The following is a 20162-nucleotide window of genomic DNA, read 5'->3' as shown; positions in this document are numbered from 1 at the left end:
GTGAAACACAACCCAGTACTTGATTGGGGTTGTTTAGACATACTCTCCTGGGGGGAATCTTGTCAACGAGACTGTATGGCCCAAGTACGTCCCATTTGTTTACTTAACGTGCCCACGGCTAAACCGCTTTCTGTTTCTGTCCCTTCTGTGTATGCAGACCTTGCTTTGGTTTTCGAAAAAAGGGAGGCAGATAAGCTACCCCCACACCGTGAGTATGACTGTGCCATAAACCTATTACCGGGTACTATGCCTCCTAGGGGTAAGGTCTACCCTCTTTCTGAGAAAGAAAACCAGGTCATGGAGGAGTACATACGAGAGGCCTTAAGTAAAGGTTTTATTAGAAGGTCCTCCTCTCCTGCTGGTGCTGGTTTCTTTTTTGTGGCAAAAAAGGAGGGCGATTTGAGACCGTGTATAGACTACAGAGCCCTAAACAATATAACGATTAAAAATGCCTATCCGATTCCCCTCATTACCGAATTGTTTGATCGTGTCAAAGGTTCTAGATATTTTACTAAACTAGACCTCAGGGGGGCTTATAACCTTGTTCGTATTAAGGAGAATGATGAATGGAAAACGGCGTTCAATACGCGTAGTGGGCATTACGAGTATCTGGTCATGCCTTTTGGATTGTGTAATGCTCCTGCCGTTTTTCAGGACCTCATAAACGATGTCCTTAGAGATCTACTGCATGTCTGTGCTGTAGTCTACCTAGATGACATACTTGTATATTCTCCAGATTTGAAGACACATCATACTCATGTTAGGATGGTGCTTAAAAGGTTGTTGCAGAATGGTCTTTATTGTAAATTAGAGAAATGCTTATTCGACCAAACCTCTGTACAATTCCTGGGTTATGTTATTTCTGAACAAGGATTCAGCATGGATCCTTCAAAATTGGAAGCTATACTGTCCTGGCCCCTTCCCCAAGGACTTAAGGCAATACAGCGATTTATAGGGTTTGCCAATTATTATAGAAAGTTTGTTAAAAACTTCTCATCCATTATTTCCCCTATCACTAAACTGACAAAAAAGGGTTTACACCCCAGGGTTTGGAATCCTAATGCTATTGTGGCCTTCGAGACTCTAAAAAAGGCATTTGCCACTGCCCCTGTGTTACACCATCCTGATCCTTCCCTTCCCTTTGTACTGGAAGTAGACGCCTCTGAATCAGGTATAGGAGCAGTGTTGTCACAAAGACAATCGTATGACGAACCCCTCCTTCCCTGTGGTTACTTTTCAAAACGCTTGTCAGAGTCTGAAAAGAATTACGACGTTGGGAACAGGGAATTATTAGCTATAGTGATGGCATTTAAAGAATGGAGGTACTTGTTAGAGGGAGCTAGACACAAGATTTTGGTTATAACCGATCATAAAAATCTATCCTATATCGCAGATGCTAAGAGGTTATCCTCTCGTCAGGCTAGATGGTCTTTATTTCTCTCACGTTTTCAGTACATAATCACATACAGGCCTGGTTATCGAAATGTCAAGGCTGATGCCATCTCCCGCCAGTACGAACCTGTAGATTCTATTACCTCCACTCCTGAGCCCATTGTACCCACAACTAATATAATAGCTACTACCCGTTTGGTTATCTCGTCTCTTTTTCTTGATGGTATCAAGTCATACCAACCCCAAGCACCCTCTGAGACCCCTACTGGTAAGCTGTACGTGAAAGTAAAAGACAGAAAGAAGTTGTTGACTTTATTTCACACAGCCAAAACGGCTGGTCATCCAGGGGTTACCAAGACTTACAAGGGTCTTCTCCAACAGTTTTGGTGGCCCTCACTCAAAAAAGACGTGGTAGATTACGTGCAGGCTTGCCGTGTCTGTACACAGTGTAAGTCCCCTAATGTTAAACCCCTGGGACTCCTTATGCCCCTATCTGTACCCAAGAAACCGTGGACACACTTATCCATGGACTTTATTGTGGATCTTCCTTCATCTGATGGGCAGACAGTAATTTTGACTGTAACGGATAGGTTCTCCAAAATGGCGCACTTCATTCCGCTTAAGAAGCTACCTTCTGCGGTTCAGTTGGCTCAGGTGTTTGCCAAAGAAGTGTTCCGCTTGCATGGTATACCACAAGATATCGTATCTGACAGGGGCCCTCAGTTTGTCTCTCGGTTTTGGAGAGGCTTTTGTGCTGAGATGGGGGTCTCCTTATCGTTTACTTCCTCCTATCATCCGCAATCTAATGGAGCTGCCGAACGAGCAAATCAGTCTGTGGAGTTGTATTTACGCTGTTTCACGAATGCACACCAGGACAACTGGTCCCGTCTCCTTCCCTGGGCTGAGTTTGCCAGGAACACTGTGTCTCATTCTTCTACTGGCGCAAGTCCTTTTATGGTGGCTTATGGGTTCCAACCCGCTGTCCTTCCCGGTGTATTCTCCGACAAGGGAATGCCCGCTTTGGACGAGCACCTCGCCTCCTTACGGAAGATGTGGGATCAGGTCCATGCTGCTCTTTGTCGTGCTGCTGCTACTCAAAAGAGGTTTGCTGATCGTCGTAGGTGTGCGGCTCCTTCTTATGCTCCGGGTGATAGGGTTTGGTTGTCCTCTAGGAATCTCCGCCTTAGGGTTCCCTCGATGAAGTTCGCGCCCAAGTTCCTTGGTCCCTATAAGGTGTTGCGTAGGGTGAATCCTGTATCCTACTCCCTGGCCTTGCCCCCTTCCATGCGCATACCTAACACCTTTCACACCTCCCTTTTGAAGCCCTTGCTCTGTAATCGGTTCTCTGGCTCTCTCAGGCGTTCCGATGCCCTCCGCGCGGTCTCTAGTGACGTATATGAGGTGGCTGCTCTCCTTGATTCTCGTTTCTCTCGAGGTCGGTTGCAGTATCTGGTTGATTGGAAGGGTTATGGCCCGGAGGAGCGGTCGTGGGTTTCTGTCTCTGACTTGGACGCCCCCTCCTTGATCCGCTCCTTTCATGCGCGGTTTCCTTTGAAGCCTTCGGCTTCCCGCCCCCTGGGCGGTCTTCGAGGGGGGGGTTATGTCAGGGCTCCGCGGGCAGCGGTGAGGGGAGGCTGCAATCCTCTCGCAGCACTCACCCTCGGTCCGTCGCCGCCCGCGGTCCCCTCTCCCCTTACCGTTAAGCGAGCGGCGTCCTCTCCTCCTGACACGCCGCTCGCGTCCTCCTCTCCTCCTCCCAGCGGCAGCATGTCTAACGCTGCACGCTGGGAGCCGGCACTATTATCTAAGCGCCGGGGTCACTCACGTGACCCGGCGTTAAAGCTACAGTGCAACAAACACAGTGGGGGGTATAGATATCCCCCACGTGTGTTTGTTAATACTGATTGGTGGTTAGCCAATCAGGATTCAGGCTAGGATTTAAATACTTACCTTTCCTGTCTATCTGTGCCCTGTTGTGGTCTTTGCTTTATAGTATCGATTGTGAACGTGTGCTTTCTGGTTACGTACCCTCTGGCTTGTTATACTGACTTTGTGACTTTCTCCTACCCTTTGACCTCGGCTTGTTTCTCGTTATTCTGTTTTCTGGTTCCCCTTACTCGGCTTGTCTCCTGACTATTCTTTGTGTGCTTAGCCCGGCCACTCTAAGGACCGGTACAGCACACTTTCTGTGTGTGTGTCTGTGTGTGTGTTAGCGTGTTGGGTTCCCCGGGATCGTGACAAAGGGATTTTCGGTAGGGTACTAGACATTCATAAAACCTGCTGGTGACTATGCGAAATAGTTAAAAGTAAATACGTAATTAAATTGCTGGAGTTCAGTGTGAGTGCAAGGTCAAAACAATCAGCAGGATCAAACAATCACATGATTTTGCCATCTCATGACAAAAATACATGATTTTAGAAAAGATACAAAGGCGAGTATTTCATAACCCTTCCTTTACTGTCCATCAATAGCAGCAAAGAATAAACAGAATAGAAAATTGTAAAAATATATATATATTTAAAAAAAAAAAAAAAACAGTACAGACAGGGACCCAGTGTCTATCCCGTTCCCAATATAACCATAGCCTTCCTCTTTCTTTGGTGATGCAACAAAACACATATGAGCAAATGACCAACAAATTAACAACAGTTCAGAACACATGATCCTGCACAAGTGATGCAAACAAGTCCACCAAATGACACAGAAACAGACAACAAGGCCTCCAGGACACAGGAGATGCCCCAAACCTAAGTTGCACCAAACGAAGACGTACACGGGACATAGCAGAGATCATATTTTAGTCACGCTGCAAAGACACAAACGAACATAAGCCCAGCGGCTAAAATAGCAATACAAATATTGGATTATCAACAAGCAAAAGGTCCTAAATCAGAAATGTAAACACCATAAACACATAAAAGCAATAACCAATCAATACATGACATAACATAATATACCGGAGATCACCTCAAGAAGAACCCAGAGGTATACAAAACAAACACCACAAGGGCAGTACAATACCTGCCTCTGTTTTTTTAGAAAATCATGAAATAGCAAAATCATGTAATTTTATGGCAGGTCACTGAGATTCATATTACAAGTTCCAGGCTGCTCAATAACTGACATCGGTCTGCTCAAAAACCATGTGAGATCGGTCTAAAATAAAATTTGAGAAACAGATTCCTGTGATCAAATTCTCCAAACACCGTTCCCCTCCACCTCCCCTGACACTAACATCTTAGAAACATTTCATATGACCAACGTGCCAGGGTCATACTCAAGACTGGAGGAAACTGAGGATGAAGAGATCGAAAAAGATGTGGCGCCAAAGCCTTATGATGCGCATTGGTACGATCTTTATACTCCCTCAAACAGGCCACCGGACACAACACAGGAGTAGAGGGGAACACTGAGTACTACACCAACCTAAGTACAGTCGTGTGCCTAGAAATGTTAAATACCAGCCCATCTTGAGTGAAAGAGCATGCGCCAAAACAGGATGCACATTTCTAGCCAAGCACCAGCTAGCCTAAGCTCGCGAAGCAGGCCCATAGGATTTCCTAGTTCCGTGAGCCCAAGCGTCTGCCAGGAGATGTCGAGTAGCCTCCAAAACTGCCTGCATCTCCCAGGGTCCCCTGAAATTCACTACACCATAAGAGACAGAGACCCATCCAGGATCAACGCATGGGAGCGACTGTCTGGGTCATGAAGGAGGTCCGAATACAATGGCAGAAGCCGGGATAGTCCACCTTGAACAGCAACAGTTGCGGGAACCAAGACTGCATCTCCCAAAATGGAAACAGCAGAACCAGTTCAGTCACCCGTTGCATCATCTGAAGGAGGATAATGAAGATCCCTTCTCCAATCCTGTAGGAAAGTATCCACCTCCACTGCTTCCGTATCCAGACGCCAACTGAAGAAACGTGGCAGTTGAGCACTGAGCATGGTCGCAAAGAGGTCTTAAGCAAATGGTTTACATAACGATCAGCTGAGACATTGATGATGAGCAAATGAGTACAAGTACTTGCCGTACCCTTTGAGAAACTCCGAATTGCAAAAGATGCAGCCAGAAGTTCCATTGAATTGATGTGAAGTTGTGCCTCGTCCGTCAACCACCAAGCACCCATCGACACACCCTCGCAGTGAGTGCCTCATCCATGAAGGTTGGCATCCTAGTCTATAATGAAGTCCAGTCATGTCCCGAAAATGGCCCTGTAATTTCAGGTAGGCAGATTGTGGATCCAACAAAGAATCTCTTCTCTTGTTTCCAGAGTGACAAGATCTGCATACAATGCGCTGGCGTTAGAGAGTCCGATAGTGTAGGAGGGCCGGAAACACCACCTGAATCGAGGATGCCTGGAGATCAGTGATCCATGCCAACTGTTGTAGAGTACGATGTGGACAACAAAGGGCACAACAAAGTTCCTTGCACATAGGCAGCATTTTGGATGCAGGAAGTCTGAGAGAATCCTCCTCAAAATCCACCAGGGGCACCCGGGGTGGACCTTCCGTTAGTACGTCACTGGGAAGGATGGGGAGAGAGATGGCAAGGCACACAAACCAGCTAAATTTTTAAACCTCAAACTTTGTCGCGCACCCACACATCTGAAGTTATGGCCGTCCAGACCTGGAAAAAATTAAGGAGTCTGCCTCATACACATAAACAGGAAGAAATCAGAGGTAATTGGAGACTAACCTGAGGACATCTTGCGCCATCCAGTTCTCAGCTCTGGCATCCTCTGCCAAGTCAGATAATTTGGGCAGTGGTCCAAATATGTCTAGATGTTTGTCCTGTCACCTCTTAAGTACCAAAGTCAGCCCCTTACGGGAATTCCATCCCAATCTCGCCACAAAACTGGGCCATTTTAGGATCTACTACAGGAGTGTCACAGACCTTATTTGGGAACATAGACTTCAGGCATTCAGCCCTGAGCTTATTCTGGGTGGCCTTAATGAGGGGGTGCCATATCCAAGCTTCCAGGTAACCAGCAACATCATCATCTGCTGGGAGCCTCTCTGCAGACCTAGGATGATGAAGGTCATCCAGGTTAAAGAATGGGTCCCCCAATGGATCCAGAAGAGCATCCCCTGTGTTAGCAGGGATAGTGACCTGAGGATTGACTTTAGGTTCCCCCTAGGCTTGAGGAAAGCCAGGTCAGAATCCCCATCATAGGAGTCATCATTAAAGTCACTGTCTGACTCGGTCACCGCCTTCTCACTAGACCTGATTTCTGAGTCAGAGTCGCTCTCAAATTGTGCTCTATCACATTTCCACCTCTTTGTCCATTCTGCCTAGTGCAGAAAGGCACATTTGCATGATGTGTGCACGCTTTCACTGGTGACTTGGAGGGTCTTAGTGGTTCTGGATTCATGAAGGCATATGTATCTAGACTTAGACACAGTTTTCTTAGGCACACCCGTTTGTGGGCAACATCCACATGGGAAGTATGTGAGGCAGGGCCAATCACCTTCACATCCTCAGGACGCAAAGGTAACAGGGCCTGCTAGATTGTTTGTGACAAGGCCAAGGATATTGAACCCATGGCTGCCATAATGGCGTCTATTACAGACCTCTGAAGGGCCAGTGTCTGATTCCCCTCAGGACAATCAAACAGACCACTAGTATGAGTGGGAGACCCTGATGCTGATGAGGCATCATGAAGGGGTTGGGGTTCATCCACCTCCGCAGGATATGGAGGGGACACAGTTACCTTAGGCCTAGGCAGAAGGGGACACAGCAAAAACCCTAATGTCAAGGGCTCACTAAACCAACCCAAATATATGGCAAAAGGTTACCAGTCCAACACTAAAGGAGGGGGGGAAAGAAAACTAAACCCTTCGACTAATGACTAAAAAGGGTTAATCACCCAGACTAGTCCTCACAAAGAACAGAACCTAGCAAGGTAAGGAAAAATAAAATAACCCAAAGGGGGAGCTCACCAGGTCCCAAACCAAGAACAGACCACAGGGTATGAAAGCATGAGGCAGAAGACATGAACAGGGGAACGCCAACCCACAACACCTTTGTCAATGACACACAAACCACAAGCAAATGCTGTCCAAATTCGTCCTGAAAAAACACAATCGATATTCTGACCAAAAATTGCAGAAATCACACTGAATAGGCATGAACAATAGACCTGAAAGTTAACAAATGGCTGGGAATGGGTGGAAAAAGGGCCCGAAAAAGAGCCCAAGGGGAACAAGGTGAAAACAAGGAACAATGAAGAACAGAGAGTCTCAGGGGAAAAAAGTCTTAGAAGCAAAAGGGGGGCCAAATCCCCAAAGGTGGTCTAGGTACTCTGTGGGTCACAAAATAAAAGAATTCCAATAGAGACAAAATTAGAGGAATTTGTCTGTGGAGCAGCAAAGAAAGAGGTAGGTCTGAGGGTGGTGCCTATGGTTATACTGGGACCTGGATATGGATTGGCTGGGGTCACTGTATATACTGGTTTGTTTTTTCTATTCTGATTATTATTATTTGATGTTATTGGTGGACAGTAAAGGAAGAGTAAAGCAATATGAGCCATATCTTGCCATAAAATCTAATTTTCTGCCCACTGAAATAGTGATCCGTGGAAAAATAAAGATGTGAATTTTGGTCCTATGAGTTCTGTGTGTTGAGTTTGTAATAAATGCTTGGTAATTAATTGATGAAGGATGTACACATTTGAGTGACATATCTTTTCTGAATCAGGCATGACTAATCCAGAGGTAATAGATCGGATTGAACGTGGATATCGTATGCCGCAACCTGATAACTGTCCTAAAGAGTTGTATGATTGGATGCTTCACTGTTGGAAGGACAGGCCTGAGGAGAGGCCTACATTTGATTGCCTTCGCTGCATGCTGGAAGACTTCTTCACAGCCACTGAAAGCCAGTATCAGGCTCAACCCTAATAATACCTGCCTTGAACAGAAACTTTTAGAGTGCCCTTGGGAGAGGTGCCAAATATTCAAGCTCAAGCAGATATGCCAATATATCCAAAACATGAGTGCCCTGGGACTATTGCAGGAGGAATCCTAGCATTAGCTCCATGAAGACTTTGCCAGATGGCATTCAGGAAAACAGTCAGCTTAACATTGCACACTTACACTCTATTAGCACCCACACACAGGCCTAATACTATGCAAAGGGCTACCAGCACGCTTACTGGCATTGCCAATTGTCCACTTATGCATGAAAGGACAAGGCACTACCTCCAGTCAGGCAATTAGAAAACAATTCTAGTTTTAACTATGCTCTTTTAAAGACATCTTACTGCAGACGCAGAGTTAGATCCTGCTATACTCGTAGATTGTTGTGGAATCCACTGTCTACCTGTTTCTTCCTTTTTAGATATTTTTCATGAAGCAAAAGCCATTTAAATTCTCTTACATTGTAAATAAAATTCTTTATGGCTATATGAACATGGTATGCAAGTGCTTGTAAGTGTTTCCAATTAACATAGCCCTTTCAGGACCAGAACATGACAATTCCTTTATTATCAATAAAATACTGACATGTCTTCGGTCCTTAATTTCGATAGAGGTAAACCAGGTGCATCCCATGTGGTCGGCTGATACACAATATTTTTTTTATTTTGGAATAAAATGTATGTATTACACAGACGTTGGTATGTATTTGTTTTGCTAGTGACTTAAAAAGATGTAAAAAAATAAATAAAATAAAAAAGTAAAATCAAAAAATGGTATGATCTTCTCAGGCTGTATACAAACAAAATATAACAAATTAGTAATTTGCTGGTAAAATGTTTAGATCTTAAAATATATCAGTGGGGGGGGCGGGGCCTAACTGTCACTGAAGCTCCTCCACAATTTTGCCAACGAAAGCAACACAAGGCCCTATCAAGCTTAATTTCGGAACCACCTAGAGCCCACTCCGGCGCCTGACACTGCTGGGCCTGGTTGTAGGGGTCGGTGCCCCGGTAAAAATTGAGTAACCACGCGTGTGACAACATGCGGCCTTGTGTGCACTGGGCGGGCGAGGCGGCTGCTCTCCCGCTCCGAGGATACCCAGCGACTGCTACGGAGAGGCAGACACCCCGTTCCCCCCCGCCCCGGGACCGTCGGGTGTGTACACGGTCCAACACGGGAGAGCTACGCTTCGCAGAGGCGAGGGGGAGGTGAAGGCCAGCAAACAAGCGATTCACATAACTGCCGACTCACCCCTAATGGTGGGGACAGTGGCGTACATACCAGGGTCGCAGGGGTCGCGGCTGCGACCGGGCCCGGCCCACCAGGGGGCCCGGCCGCCCCTGCAACCCGGTATGTACACTCTGGGCCAGCCTCTTCTCCTGGGGGGCCCAGAAGCCGGCCACCTCCGGGCCCCCCGAGGCTGACCCTGCTTACACCCGGCGGGCAGGCAGGCAGGCCGGTGCGCGAGGGAGCACTCTCCCCTGAGTGCTTCCTCTTCAGCTCCCTCGCACACCGCACTGAAACCTGAGCCGGAAGATGCCGTCATCTTCCGGCGCCGGTATCAGTACGCGGTGCGCGAGGGAGCTGAAGAGGAAGCACTCAGGGGAGAGTGCTCCCTCGCGCACCGGCCAGCCTGACTGCCCGCCGGGTGACCGCCCCCCCCCAGGAGCCCAGCAGCACCACTGGACCCCAGGGAATCCCCTCAGCACTCCAAAAGGTAAGGAGGCTGGGGGGATTAAAATAAAAAATAAATGCGTTAGTGTGTGTGTGTGTGTGTGTGTGTTAGTGTTACTCTGAGTGTTAGTGTGTGTGTTAGTGTTACTGTGTGTGTTAGTGTGTGTTAGTGTTACTGTGAGTGTTAGTGTTACTGTGTGTGTTACTGTGAGTGTTAGTGTGTGTGTTACTGTGTGTGTTAGTGTTACTGTGAGTGTTGGTGTGTGTGTTAGTGTTACTGTGAGTGTTAGTGTGTGTGTTAGTGTTAATGTGTGTGTTACTGTGAGTGTTAGTGTGTGTGTTACTGTGTGTGTTAGTGTTACTGTGAGTGTTAGTGTGTGTGTGTGTGTGTGTGTGTGTGTGTGTGTGTGTGTTAGTGTGTGTATGTGTTAGTGTGTGTGTGTTAGTGTTACTGTGTGTGTGAGTGTGTGTTAGTGTGTGTGTGTGTTAGTGTTACTGTGTGTGTTAGTGTTACTGTTAGTGTTAGTGTTACTGTGTGTGTTACTGTGAGTGTTAGTGTGTGTGTTACTGTGTGTGTTAGTGTTACTGTGAGTGTTAGTGTGTGTGTTAGTGTTACTGTGAGTGTTAGTGTGTGTGTTAGTGTTACTGTGTGTGTTACTGTGAGTGTTAGTGTGTGTGTTACTGTGTGTGTTAGTGTTACTGTGAGTGTTAGTGTGTGTGTTAGTGTTACTGTGTGTGTTACTGTTACTGTGAGTGTTAGTGTGTGTGTGTGTGTGTGTGTGTTAGTGTTACTGTGAGTATTAGTGTGTGTGTTAGTGTTACTGTTACTGTGAGTGTTAGTGTGTGTGTTACTGTGTGTGTTAGTGTTACTGTGAGTGTTAGTGTGTGTGTGTGTGTGTGTATGTGTTAGTGTGTGTGTGTGTTAGTGTTAGTGTGTGTGTGAGTGTGTGTTAGTGTGTGTGTGTTAGTGTTAATGTGTGTGTTAGTGTTACTGTTAGTGTTAGTGTTACTGTGTGTGTTACTGTGAGTGTTAGTGTGTGTGTTACTGTGTGTGTTAGTGTTACTGTGTGTGTTACTGTTACTGTGAGTGTTAGTGTGTGTGTGTGTGTGTTAGTCTTACTGTGAGTATTAGTGTGTGCGTTAGTGTTACTGTGTGTTACTGTTACTGTGAGTGTGTGTGTGTGTGTGTGTTCATGTTACTGTGAGTGTTAGTGTTACTGTGTGTTACTGTTAGTGTGTGTGTGTTAGTGTTACTGTGAGTGTTAGTGTGTGTGTGTGTGTTAGTGTGTGTATGTGTTAGTGTGTGTGTGTTAGTGTTACTGTGTGTGTGTGTGAGTGTGTGTTAGTGTGTGTGTGTGTGTTAGTGTTACTGTGTGTGTTAGTGTTACTGTTAGTGTTAGTGTTACTGTGAGTGTTAGTGTGTGTGTGTTACTGTGTGTGTTAGTGTTACTGTGAGTGTTAGTGTGTGTGTGAGTGTGTGTTAGTGTGTGTGTGTGTGTGTGTTAGTGTTACTGTGTGTGTTAGTGTTACTGTTAGTGTTAGTGTTACTGTGTGTGTTACTGTGAGTGTTAGTGTGTGTGTTACTGTGTGTGTTAGTGTTACTGTGAGTGTTAGTGTGTGTGTTAGTGTTACTGTGAGTGTTAGTGTGTGTGTTAGTGTTACTGTGTGTGTTACTGTTACTGTGAGTGTTAGTGTGTGTGTTACTGTGTGTGTTAGTGTGTGTGTTAGTGTTACTGTGAGTGTTAGTGTGTGTGTTAGTGTTACTGTGTGTGTTACTGTTACTGTGAGTGTTAGTGTGTGTGTGTGTGTTACTGTTACTGTGAGTGTTAGTGTGTGTGTTACTGTGTGTGTTAGTGTTACTGTGAGTGTTAGTGTGTGTGTGTGTGTTAGTGTGTGTGTGTTAGTTTTACTGTGTGTGTTAGTGTGTGTGTGAGTGTGTGTTAGTGTGTGTGTGTTAGTGTTACTGTGTGTGTTAGTGTTACTGTTAGTGTTAGTGTTACTGTGTGTGTTACTGTGAGTGTTAGTGTGTGTGTTACTGTGTGTGTTAGTGTTACTGTGTGTGTTACTGTTACTGTGAGTGTTAGTGTGTGTGTGTGTTAGTGTTACTGTGAGTATTAGTGTGTGTGTTAGTGTTACTGTGTGTTACTGTTACTGTGAGTGTGTGTGTGTGTGTGTGTGTGTGTTCATGTTACTGTGAGTGTTAGTGTGTGTTAGTGTTACTGTGTGTTACTGTTAGTGTGTGTGTTAGTGTTACTGTGAGTGTTAGTGTGTGTGTGTGTGTTAGTGTGTGTGTGTTAGTGTTACTGTGTGTGTTAGTGTGTGTGTGAGCGTGTGTTAGTGTGTGTGTGTGTGTTAGTGTTACTGTTAGTGTTAGTGTTACTGTGTGTGTTAGTGTTACTGTTAGTGTTAGTGTTACTGTGTGTGTTACTGTGAGTGTTAGTGTGTGTGTTACTGTGTGTGTTAGTGTTACTGTGAGTGTTAGTGTGTGTGTTAGTGTTACTGTGAGTGTTAGTGTGTGTGTTAGTGTTACTGTGAGTGTTAGTGTGTGTGTTAGTGTTAATGTGTGTGTTACTGTTACTGTGAGTGTTAGTGTGTGTGTTACTGTGTGTGTTAGTGTGTGTGTTAGTGTTACTGTGAGTGTTAGTGTGTGTGTTAGTGTGTGTGTTAGTGTGTGTGTTAGTGTTACTGTGAGTGTTAGTGTGTGTGTTAGTGTGTGTGTGTTAGTGTTACTGTGAGTGTTAGTGTGTGTGTGTGTGTGTGTGTTAGTGTTACTGTGAGTATTAGTGTGTGTTAGTGTTACTGTGAGTGTTAGTGTGTGTGTTAGTGTTACTGTGAGTGTTAGTGTGTGTGTGTGTTAGTGTTACTGTGAGTATTAGTGTGTGTGTTAGTGTTACTGTGTGTTACTGTGAGTGTTAGTGTGTGTGTTACTGTGTGTGTGTGTGTGTGTGTGTGTGTTAGTGTTACTGTGAGTGTTAGTGTTACTGTGTGTTACTGTTAGTGTGTGTGTTACTGTGTGTGTTAGTGTTACTGTGTGTGTTAGTGTTACTGTGAGTGTTACTGTGAGTGTTACTGTGAGTGTTACTGTGAGTGTTACTGTGAGTGTTACTGTGAGTGTTACTGTGAGTGTTAGTGTGAGTGTTAGTGTGTGTGTTAGTGTTAGTGTCAGTGAGTGTGTGTCTTCTAGTGAGTGTCAGTGAGTGTGTTACTGTGTGTGTCTGTTACTGAGTGTGTTTGTGTTAGTGAGTCTGTTTGATGTCTGTTAGTGAGTGTGTGTTTGTCAGTGAGAGTGTATGTTTTGTAAGTGAGTGTGTATGTATGTCTGTCGCTGAGTGTGTCTCTGTCAGTAAATGTGTGTGTCTGTTAGCTAGTGTGTATGCATCTGTTCGTGAGAGTGTGTGTGTGTCTTCAGCACTTACCTTTCTCCAGCGCCGGACTCCCTTGGCGCTGGGGATCCCTCCGCCGCTCAGCTCCGAATGCGCATGCACGGCAAGAGCCGTGCGCGCATTCAAACCGCCCATAGGAAAGCATTACTCAATGCTTTCCTATGGACATTCAGTGTCTTAGAATCGCGGAAGCTCCTCTAGCGGCTGTCAGTGAGACAGCCGCTAGAGGCTGGATTAACCCTCAGTGAAACATAGCAGTTTCTCTGAAACTGCTATGCTTTTAGCTGCAGGGTTAAAACTAGAGCGACCTGACACCCAGACCACTTCATTGAGCTGATGTGATCTGGGTGTCTGTAGTGGTCCTTTAACCCCTTAAGCAGGGCCGGACTGGCCCACCGGGATACCGGGATATTTCCCGGTGGGCCGTCGGCACCTGGGGCCGGGGAGACATGTGGATGTCCTGCGGCCGCATGGAAAGCTTGGATGGCGGCCGCAGGGGAAGCTCTCCTTGCGGCCGCAGGGGAAGCTCTTCTTGCGGCCGCTGGGGGAGCAGGCTGTTCTGTCTCTGCTCCCCCTCCCTCGCGCGCTAGAAAGAGACCGGCGCCGGAATATGACGTCATATTCCGGCCCCGGTCTCATTAAGCTGCGTGCGAGGGAGGGGGAGCAGAGACAGAACAGCCTGCTCCCCCAGCGGCCGCAAGAAGAGCTTCCCCTGCGGCCGCAAGAAGAGCTTCAGGAAGGCTGGCTGGGCTGGAAGGTGAGCACAGGAGGGGAGGGGGAGGGGGTAACAAAGGTCACAGGAAGGGGAGGGTGGGGGGTAACAAAGGGCACAGGAGGGGAGGGGAGGGGGGGGTAACAAAGGGCACAGGAGGGGAGGGGAGGGGGGTAACAAAGGGCACAGGAGGGGAGGGGGGGTAACAAAGGGCACAGGAGGGGAGGGGAGGGGGGTAACAAAGGGCACAGGAGGGGAGGGGGGGTAACAAAGGGCACAGGAGGGGAGGGGGGGTAACAAAGGGCACAGGAGGGGAGGGGGGTAACAAAGGGCACAGGAGGGGAGGGGGGGTAACAAAGGGCACAGGAAGGGGAGGGGGGTAACAAAGGGCACAGGAGGGGAGGGGGGTAACAAAGGGCACAGGAGGGGAGGGGGGTAACAAAGGGCACAGGAGGGGAGGGGGGGTTAACAAAGGGCACAGGAGGGGAGGGGGGCCAAAAGATGAGCACAAAAGGGGCTGAAGAGGGTACAAGTCGGAAGGGGGGCTAAAGAGGGCACGGGATGGGGCTAAAGAGGGCACAGGAAGGGAGGTGGCTAAAGAGGGCACAGGAAGGGAGGGTGCTACATAAGGGCACAGGAAGGGAAGGGGCTAAAAAGCACACAGGTGGACAGGGGGCAAAATAGGGCACAGAAGGGGAGGGGCACCATCAGTCTGCCCACCCACCCACACAGGTAGCAACAAGTATGTATGTCAGTGGGAGTGTGTCTGTCTGTGTCATGCTGTGTGTGTGTCTGTCTGTGTCATGGTGTGTGTATGTCTGTCATGGTGTGTGTGTGTCAGTCGTAGTGTCTGTGTGTGTTTGTAAAAATAGTGTTTTACTCACTTTTTTTTTTCCAACGTCATGCTGGTCTCTGCCTCTATGACTGAGATCATCAAGCTTGATGATCTCAGCCAATCCGCACTGACACAGGAAGCGCCTCTAGTGACCGTCTGAGTGTCTGTCACTAGAGGTGTCACTAGGAAGCAATGTTAACACTGCCTTTTCTATATATATATATATATATAATTACTCAATCATCTGGGGTGGCAAGACATAGCCTTACATATTACATGCGACAATATATGGCGCAATGACTTATGGGGCTGGCATAGATTTTTTTTCCCAGGGCTGCTTTGTATCCCCAGTCCGGCCCTGCCCTTAAGGACACATGCCATGTGTGACATGTCATGATTCCCTTTTATTACAGAAGTTCGGTCCTTAAGGGGTTAAGTGTGTGTGCATCTGCATGCACTGGTGTACATACCGCAGTCGCAGGGGTCGCAACCGTGCAACCCCTGCGAACAGGTGCCCGCCGCCATGTGTTGCGGCCCCGGCCTGCGCAGAGTAAGCGTGCGGGGGGGCCCACGGATCAATTTTCGCACCGGGGCCCCATAGGTCATGTGTACGCCACTGGGTGGGGAAGAGGATCACGCAGAGAAGGCTGATCAGGCCTCATACATCGTCCCAACACAAACAAAAGCAAAGCCTGAATCCTACCTTTGCTCACCGCCGAAGACTTCTGGCACCTTTAACTACCACCACCCGAGGGACTGACCAGCCCCGCAGCATGAGACCGGAACCCAGGGGCCTGAATCACCTTACCGACCTGCATAACCACGGGGTAGTGATGTACCGAACTGTTCGCTGGCGAATAGTTCCTGGCGAACATAGCATGTTCGCATTCGCCACCGCGAGCGACCACATGTGCGGTTCGATCCGCCCCCTATTCGTCATCATTGAGCAAACCTTGACCCTGTGCCTCACGGTCAGCAGACACATTCCAGCAAATTAGCAGCAGACCCTCCCTTCCAGACCCTCCCACCTCCCTCCCAGCATCCATTTTAGATTCATTCTGAAACTGCATTCTTAGTGAGAGGAGGGAAAGTGTAGCTGCTGTTCATTAGATAGGGAAATTGATAGCTAGGCTAGGGTATTCAGTGTCCACTACAGTCCTGATGGACTCATCTGATCTCTGCTGTAAGAACAGCACCCCAAAAAGCCTCTGTGTCAGGCTCAGTGGATACTGTGCCCATTTGCCCAGTGCCACCACTCATATCTGGTGTCACAATAGCTTAAGCTTGACATTTAAAAAGAAAAAAAATGTTTTCACTGTAATAGATTGAATAGCAGTTAGTTGTCTACCAGCTTCTGTGTCAGGCTCAGTGGATACTGTGCCCATTTGCCCAGTGCCACCACTCATATCTGGTGTCACAATAGCAGTAAGTGTCCTTAAAGCGGGTGTCAGGCTTTCAGCGTGTGCTCTGCCAACCTCAGCAAGTGTAATTTGCCACTCATATCTGGTGTCTGTATAGCGTGCTTTTACAAAGAAAACAAGTTTTTCAGTGTAAACTAATAGCAGTCAGTTTTCTTAAAGCGGGTGTCAGGCCTTCAGCGTGTGCTCTGCCAACCTCAGCAAGTGTAATTTGCCACTTATATCTGGTGTCTGTATAGCGTGCTTTTACAAAGAAAAAAAGTTTTTCAGTGTAAGCTAATAGCAGTCAGTTTCCTTAAAGCGGGTGTCAGGCCTTCAGCGTGTGCTCTGCCAACCTCAGCAAGTGTAATTTGCCACTCATATCTGGTGTCTGTATAGCGTGCTGTTACAAAGAAAAAAGTTTTTCAATGTAAGCTAATAGCAGTCAGTGTCCTTAAAGCGGGTGTCAGGCCTTCAGCGTGTGCTCTGCCAACCTCAGCAAGTGTAATTTGCCACTCATATCTGGTGTCTGTATAGCGTGCTTTTACAAAGAAAAAAGTTTTTCAATGTAAGCTAATAGCAGTCAGTGTCCTTAAAGCGGGTGTCAGGCCTTCAGCGTGTGCTCTTCCAACCTCAGCAAGTGTAATTTGCCACTCATATCTGGTGTCTGTATAGCGTGCTTTTACAAAGAAAAAACTTTTTCAGTGTAAGCTAATAGCAGTCAGTGTCCTTAAAGCGGGTGTCAGGCCTTCAGCGTGTTCTCTGCCAACCTCAGCAAGTGTAATTTGCCACTCATATCTGGTGTCTGTATAGCGTGCTTTTACAAAGAAAAAAAGTTTTGCACTGTAAGCTAATAACAGTCAGTGTCCTTAAAGCGGGTGTCAGGCCTTCAGCGTGTGCTCTGCCAACCTCAGCAAGTGTAATTTGCCACTCATATCTGGTGTCTGTATAGCGTGCTTTTACAAAGAAAATACTTTTTCAGTGTAAGCTAATAGCAGTCAGTGTCCTTAAAGCGGGTGTCAAGCCTTCAGCGTGTTCTCTGCCAACCTCAGCAAGTGTAATTTGCCACTCATATCTGGTGTTTGTATAGCGTGCTTTTACAAAGAAAAAAGTTTTGCACTGTAAGCTAATAACAGTCAGTGTCCTTAAAGCGGGTGTCAGGCCTTCAGCGTGTGCTCTGCCAACCTCAGCAAGTGTAATTTGCCACTCATATCTGGTGTCTGTATAGCGTGCTTTTACAAAGAAAAAACTTTTTCAGTGTAAGCTAATAGCAGTCAGTGTCCTTAAAGCGGGTGTCAGGCCTTCAGCGTGTTCTCTGCCAACCTCAGCAAGTGTAATTTGCCACTCATATCTGGTGTCTGTATAGCGTGCTTTTACAAAGAAAAAAAGTTTTTCACTGTGAGCTAATAGCAATCAGTGTCCTTAAAGCGGGTGTCAGGCCTTCAGCGTGTGCTCTGCCAACCTCAGCAAGTGTAATTTGCCACTCATATCTGGTGTCTGTATAGCGTGCTTTTACAAAGAAAAAACTTTTTCAGTGTAAGCTAATAGCAGTCAGTGTCCTTAAAGTGAGTGTCAGGCCTTCAGCGTGTTCTCTGCCAACCTCAGCAAGTGTAATTTGCCACTCATATCTGGTGTCTGTATAGCGTGCTTTTACAAAGAAAAAAAGTTTTTCACTGTGAGCTAATAGCAGTCAGTGTCCTTAAAGCGGGTGTCAGGCCTTCAGCGTGTTCTCTGCCAACCGCAGCAAGTGTAATTTGCCACTCATATCTGGTGTCTGTATAGCGTGCAGTTACAAAGAAAAAAGTTTTTCAATGTAAGCTAATAGCAGTCAGTGTCCTTAAAGCGGGTGTCAGGCCTTCAGCGTGTGCTCTGCCAACCTCAGCAAGTGTAATTTGCCACTCATATCTGGTGTCTGTATAGCGTGCTTTTACAAAGAAAAAACTTTTTCAGTGTAAGCTAATAGCAGTCAGTGTCCTTAAAGCGGGTGTCAAGCCTTGAGCGTGTTCTCTGCCAACCTCAGCAAGTGTAATTTGCCACTGATATCTGGTGTTTGTATAGCGTGCTTTTACAAAGAAAAAAGTTTTGCACTGTAAGCTAATAACAGTCAGTGTCCTTAAAGCGGGTGTCAGGCCTTCAGCGTGTGCTCTGCCAACCTCAGCAAGTGTAATTTGCCACTCATATCTGGTGTCTGTATAGCGTGCTTTTACAAAGAAAAAACTTTTTCAGTGTAAGCTAATAGCAGTCAGTGTCCTTAAAGCGGGTGTCAGGCCTTCAGCGTGTTCTCTGCCAACCTCAGCAAGTGTAATTTGCCACTCATATCTGGTGTTTGTATAGCGTGCTTTTACAAAGAAAAAAGTTTTGCACTGTAAGCTAATAACAGTCAGTGTCCTTAAAGCGGGTGTCAGGCCTTCAGCGTGTGCTCTGCCAACCTCAGCAAGTGTAATTTGCCACTCATATCTGGTGTCTGTATAGCGTGCTTTTACAAAGAAAAAACTTTTTCAGTGTAAGCTAATAGCAGTCAGTGTCCTTAAAGCGGGTGTCAGGCCTTCAGCGTGTTCTCTGCCAACCTCAGCAAGTGTAATTTGCCACTCATATCTGGTGTCTGTATAGCGTGCTTTTACAAAGAAAAAAAGTTTTGCACTGTAAGCTAATAACAGTCAGTGTCCTTAAAGCGGGTGTCAGGCCTTCAGCGTGTGCTCTGCCAACCGCAGCAAGTGTAATTTGCCACTCATATCTGGTGTCTGTATAGCGTGCAGTTATAAAGAAAAAAGTTTTTCAATGTAAGCTAATAGCAGTCAGTGTCCTTAAAGCGGGTGTCAGGCCTTCAGCGTGTGCACTGCCAACCTCAGCAAGTGTAATTTGCCACTCATATCTGGTGTCTGTATAGCGTGCTTTTACAAAGAAAAAACTTTTTCAGTGTAAGCTAATAGCAGTCAGTGTCCTTAAAGCGGGTGTCAGTCCTTCAGCGTGTTCTCTGCCAACCGCAGCAAGTGTAATTTGCCACTCATATCTGGTGTCTGTAAAGCGTGCAGTTACAAAGAAAAAAGTTTTTCAATGTAAGCTAATAGCAGTCAGTGTCCTTAAAGCGGGTGTCAGGCCTTCAGCGTGTGCTCTGCCAACCTCAGCAAGTGTAATTTGCCACTCATATCTGGTGTCTGTATAGCTGTCAGGATCGGGACAGGGATCCAACACGCAGAGTACAAACAGTAGCCAGATACGTATACCGGACCTTAGAATGGCCGGACTAACGTAAGTATTACAGTATAGAATGGTCAAAGACAAGCCGAGGTCGAGGGTGACAGAAGACAGGTAAGCGAGAGACAAGCCGAATCAAGGGTAACAGAGATAAGCAGAGTAAGGTAAACAAGCCGGGTCAAAACCAAAAGGGATAATAGAATACACAAGCACTGAGTGACTAGAACAAGCTAGAACCACGACGGGCAATGAGATAATGAAAGAAGCTCTGTTAAATACCCTGTTCAGAGCAGTAACCACGCCTCCGAGGCGTCCTGATTGGTCCTGCAGCAATTGAGTGACAGGTCGTTCCGGAGGAGTGTCCTGATGACAACTTCCTGCCTAGATGCTGTAAAAGGCAGTCACTCCCTCGCGGCCGGCCTTGCATGACCGGATAGACCGTGGGGAAGGGAGCCATCAGGCCGTCTGGATGGAGGAACAGCTAAGTCTCTACCTCTTTCGGAGGTAGAGACCACAGGTACCCTGACAGTACCCCCCCCCCTCTCAGATACGCCCACCGGGCGGAATACACCAGGGCGAGAAGGGAATCGAGAGTGAAACGCCCTGCGGAGACGGGGAGCATGCACCTCCTCCTGAGGTACCCAACTTCTCTCCT

At 46.9% G+C, this 20162-nt stretch overlaps 2 protein-coding genes across 2 annotated transcripts in view; one reads left to right on the top strand and one right to left on the bottom strand.

Moving 5' to 3' along the window:
- The window catches only part of LCK (LCK proto-oncogene, Src family tyrosine kinase), a 100569-nt gene extending 91766 nt beyond the window's left edge, over positions 1 to 8803 (top strand). The window contains exon 13 of the mRNA XM_063456008.1: positions 8091 to 8803. Coding sequence (XP_063312078.1) covers positions 8091 to 8293 — 203 coding nt within the window. The 3' untranslated portion in view covers positions 8294 to 8803. The remainder of the gene's footprint in view (positions 1 to 8090) is intronic.
- Positions 1 to 20162, bottom strand: part of BSDC1 (BSD domain containing 1) — a 427812-nt gene that overhangs the window by 51024 nt on the left and 356626 nt on the right. The gene's annotated exons all lie outside the window — the stretch shown is intronic.

This window comes from Pelobates fuscus, chromosome 1 (genome assembly GCF_036172605.1).
Source record: "Pelobates fuscus isolate aPelFus1 chromosome 1, aPelFus1.pri, whole genome shotgun sequence".
Taxonomy (NCBI): domain Eukaryota; kingdom Metazoa; phylum Chordata; class Amphibia; order Anura; family Pelobatidae; genus Pelobates; species Pelobates fuscus.
This window is presented reverse-complemented; position numbering and strand designations above follow the sequence as displayed.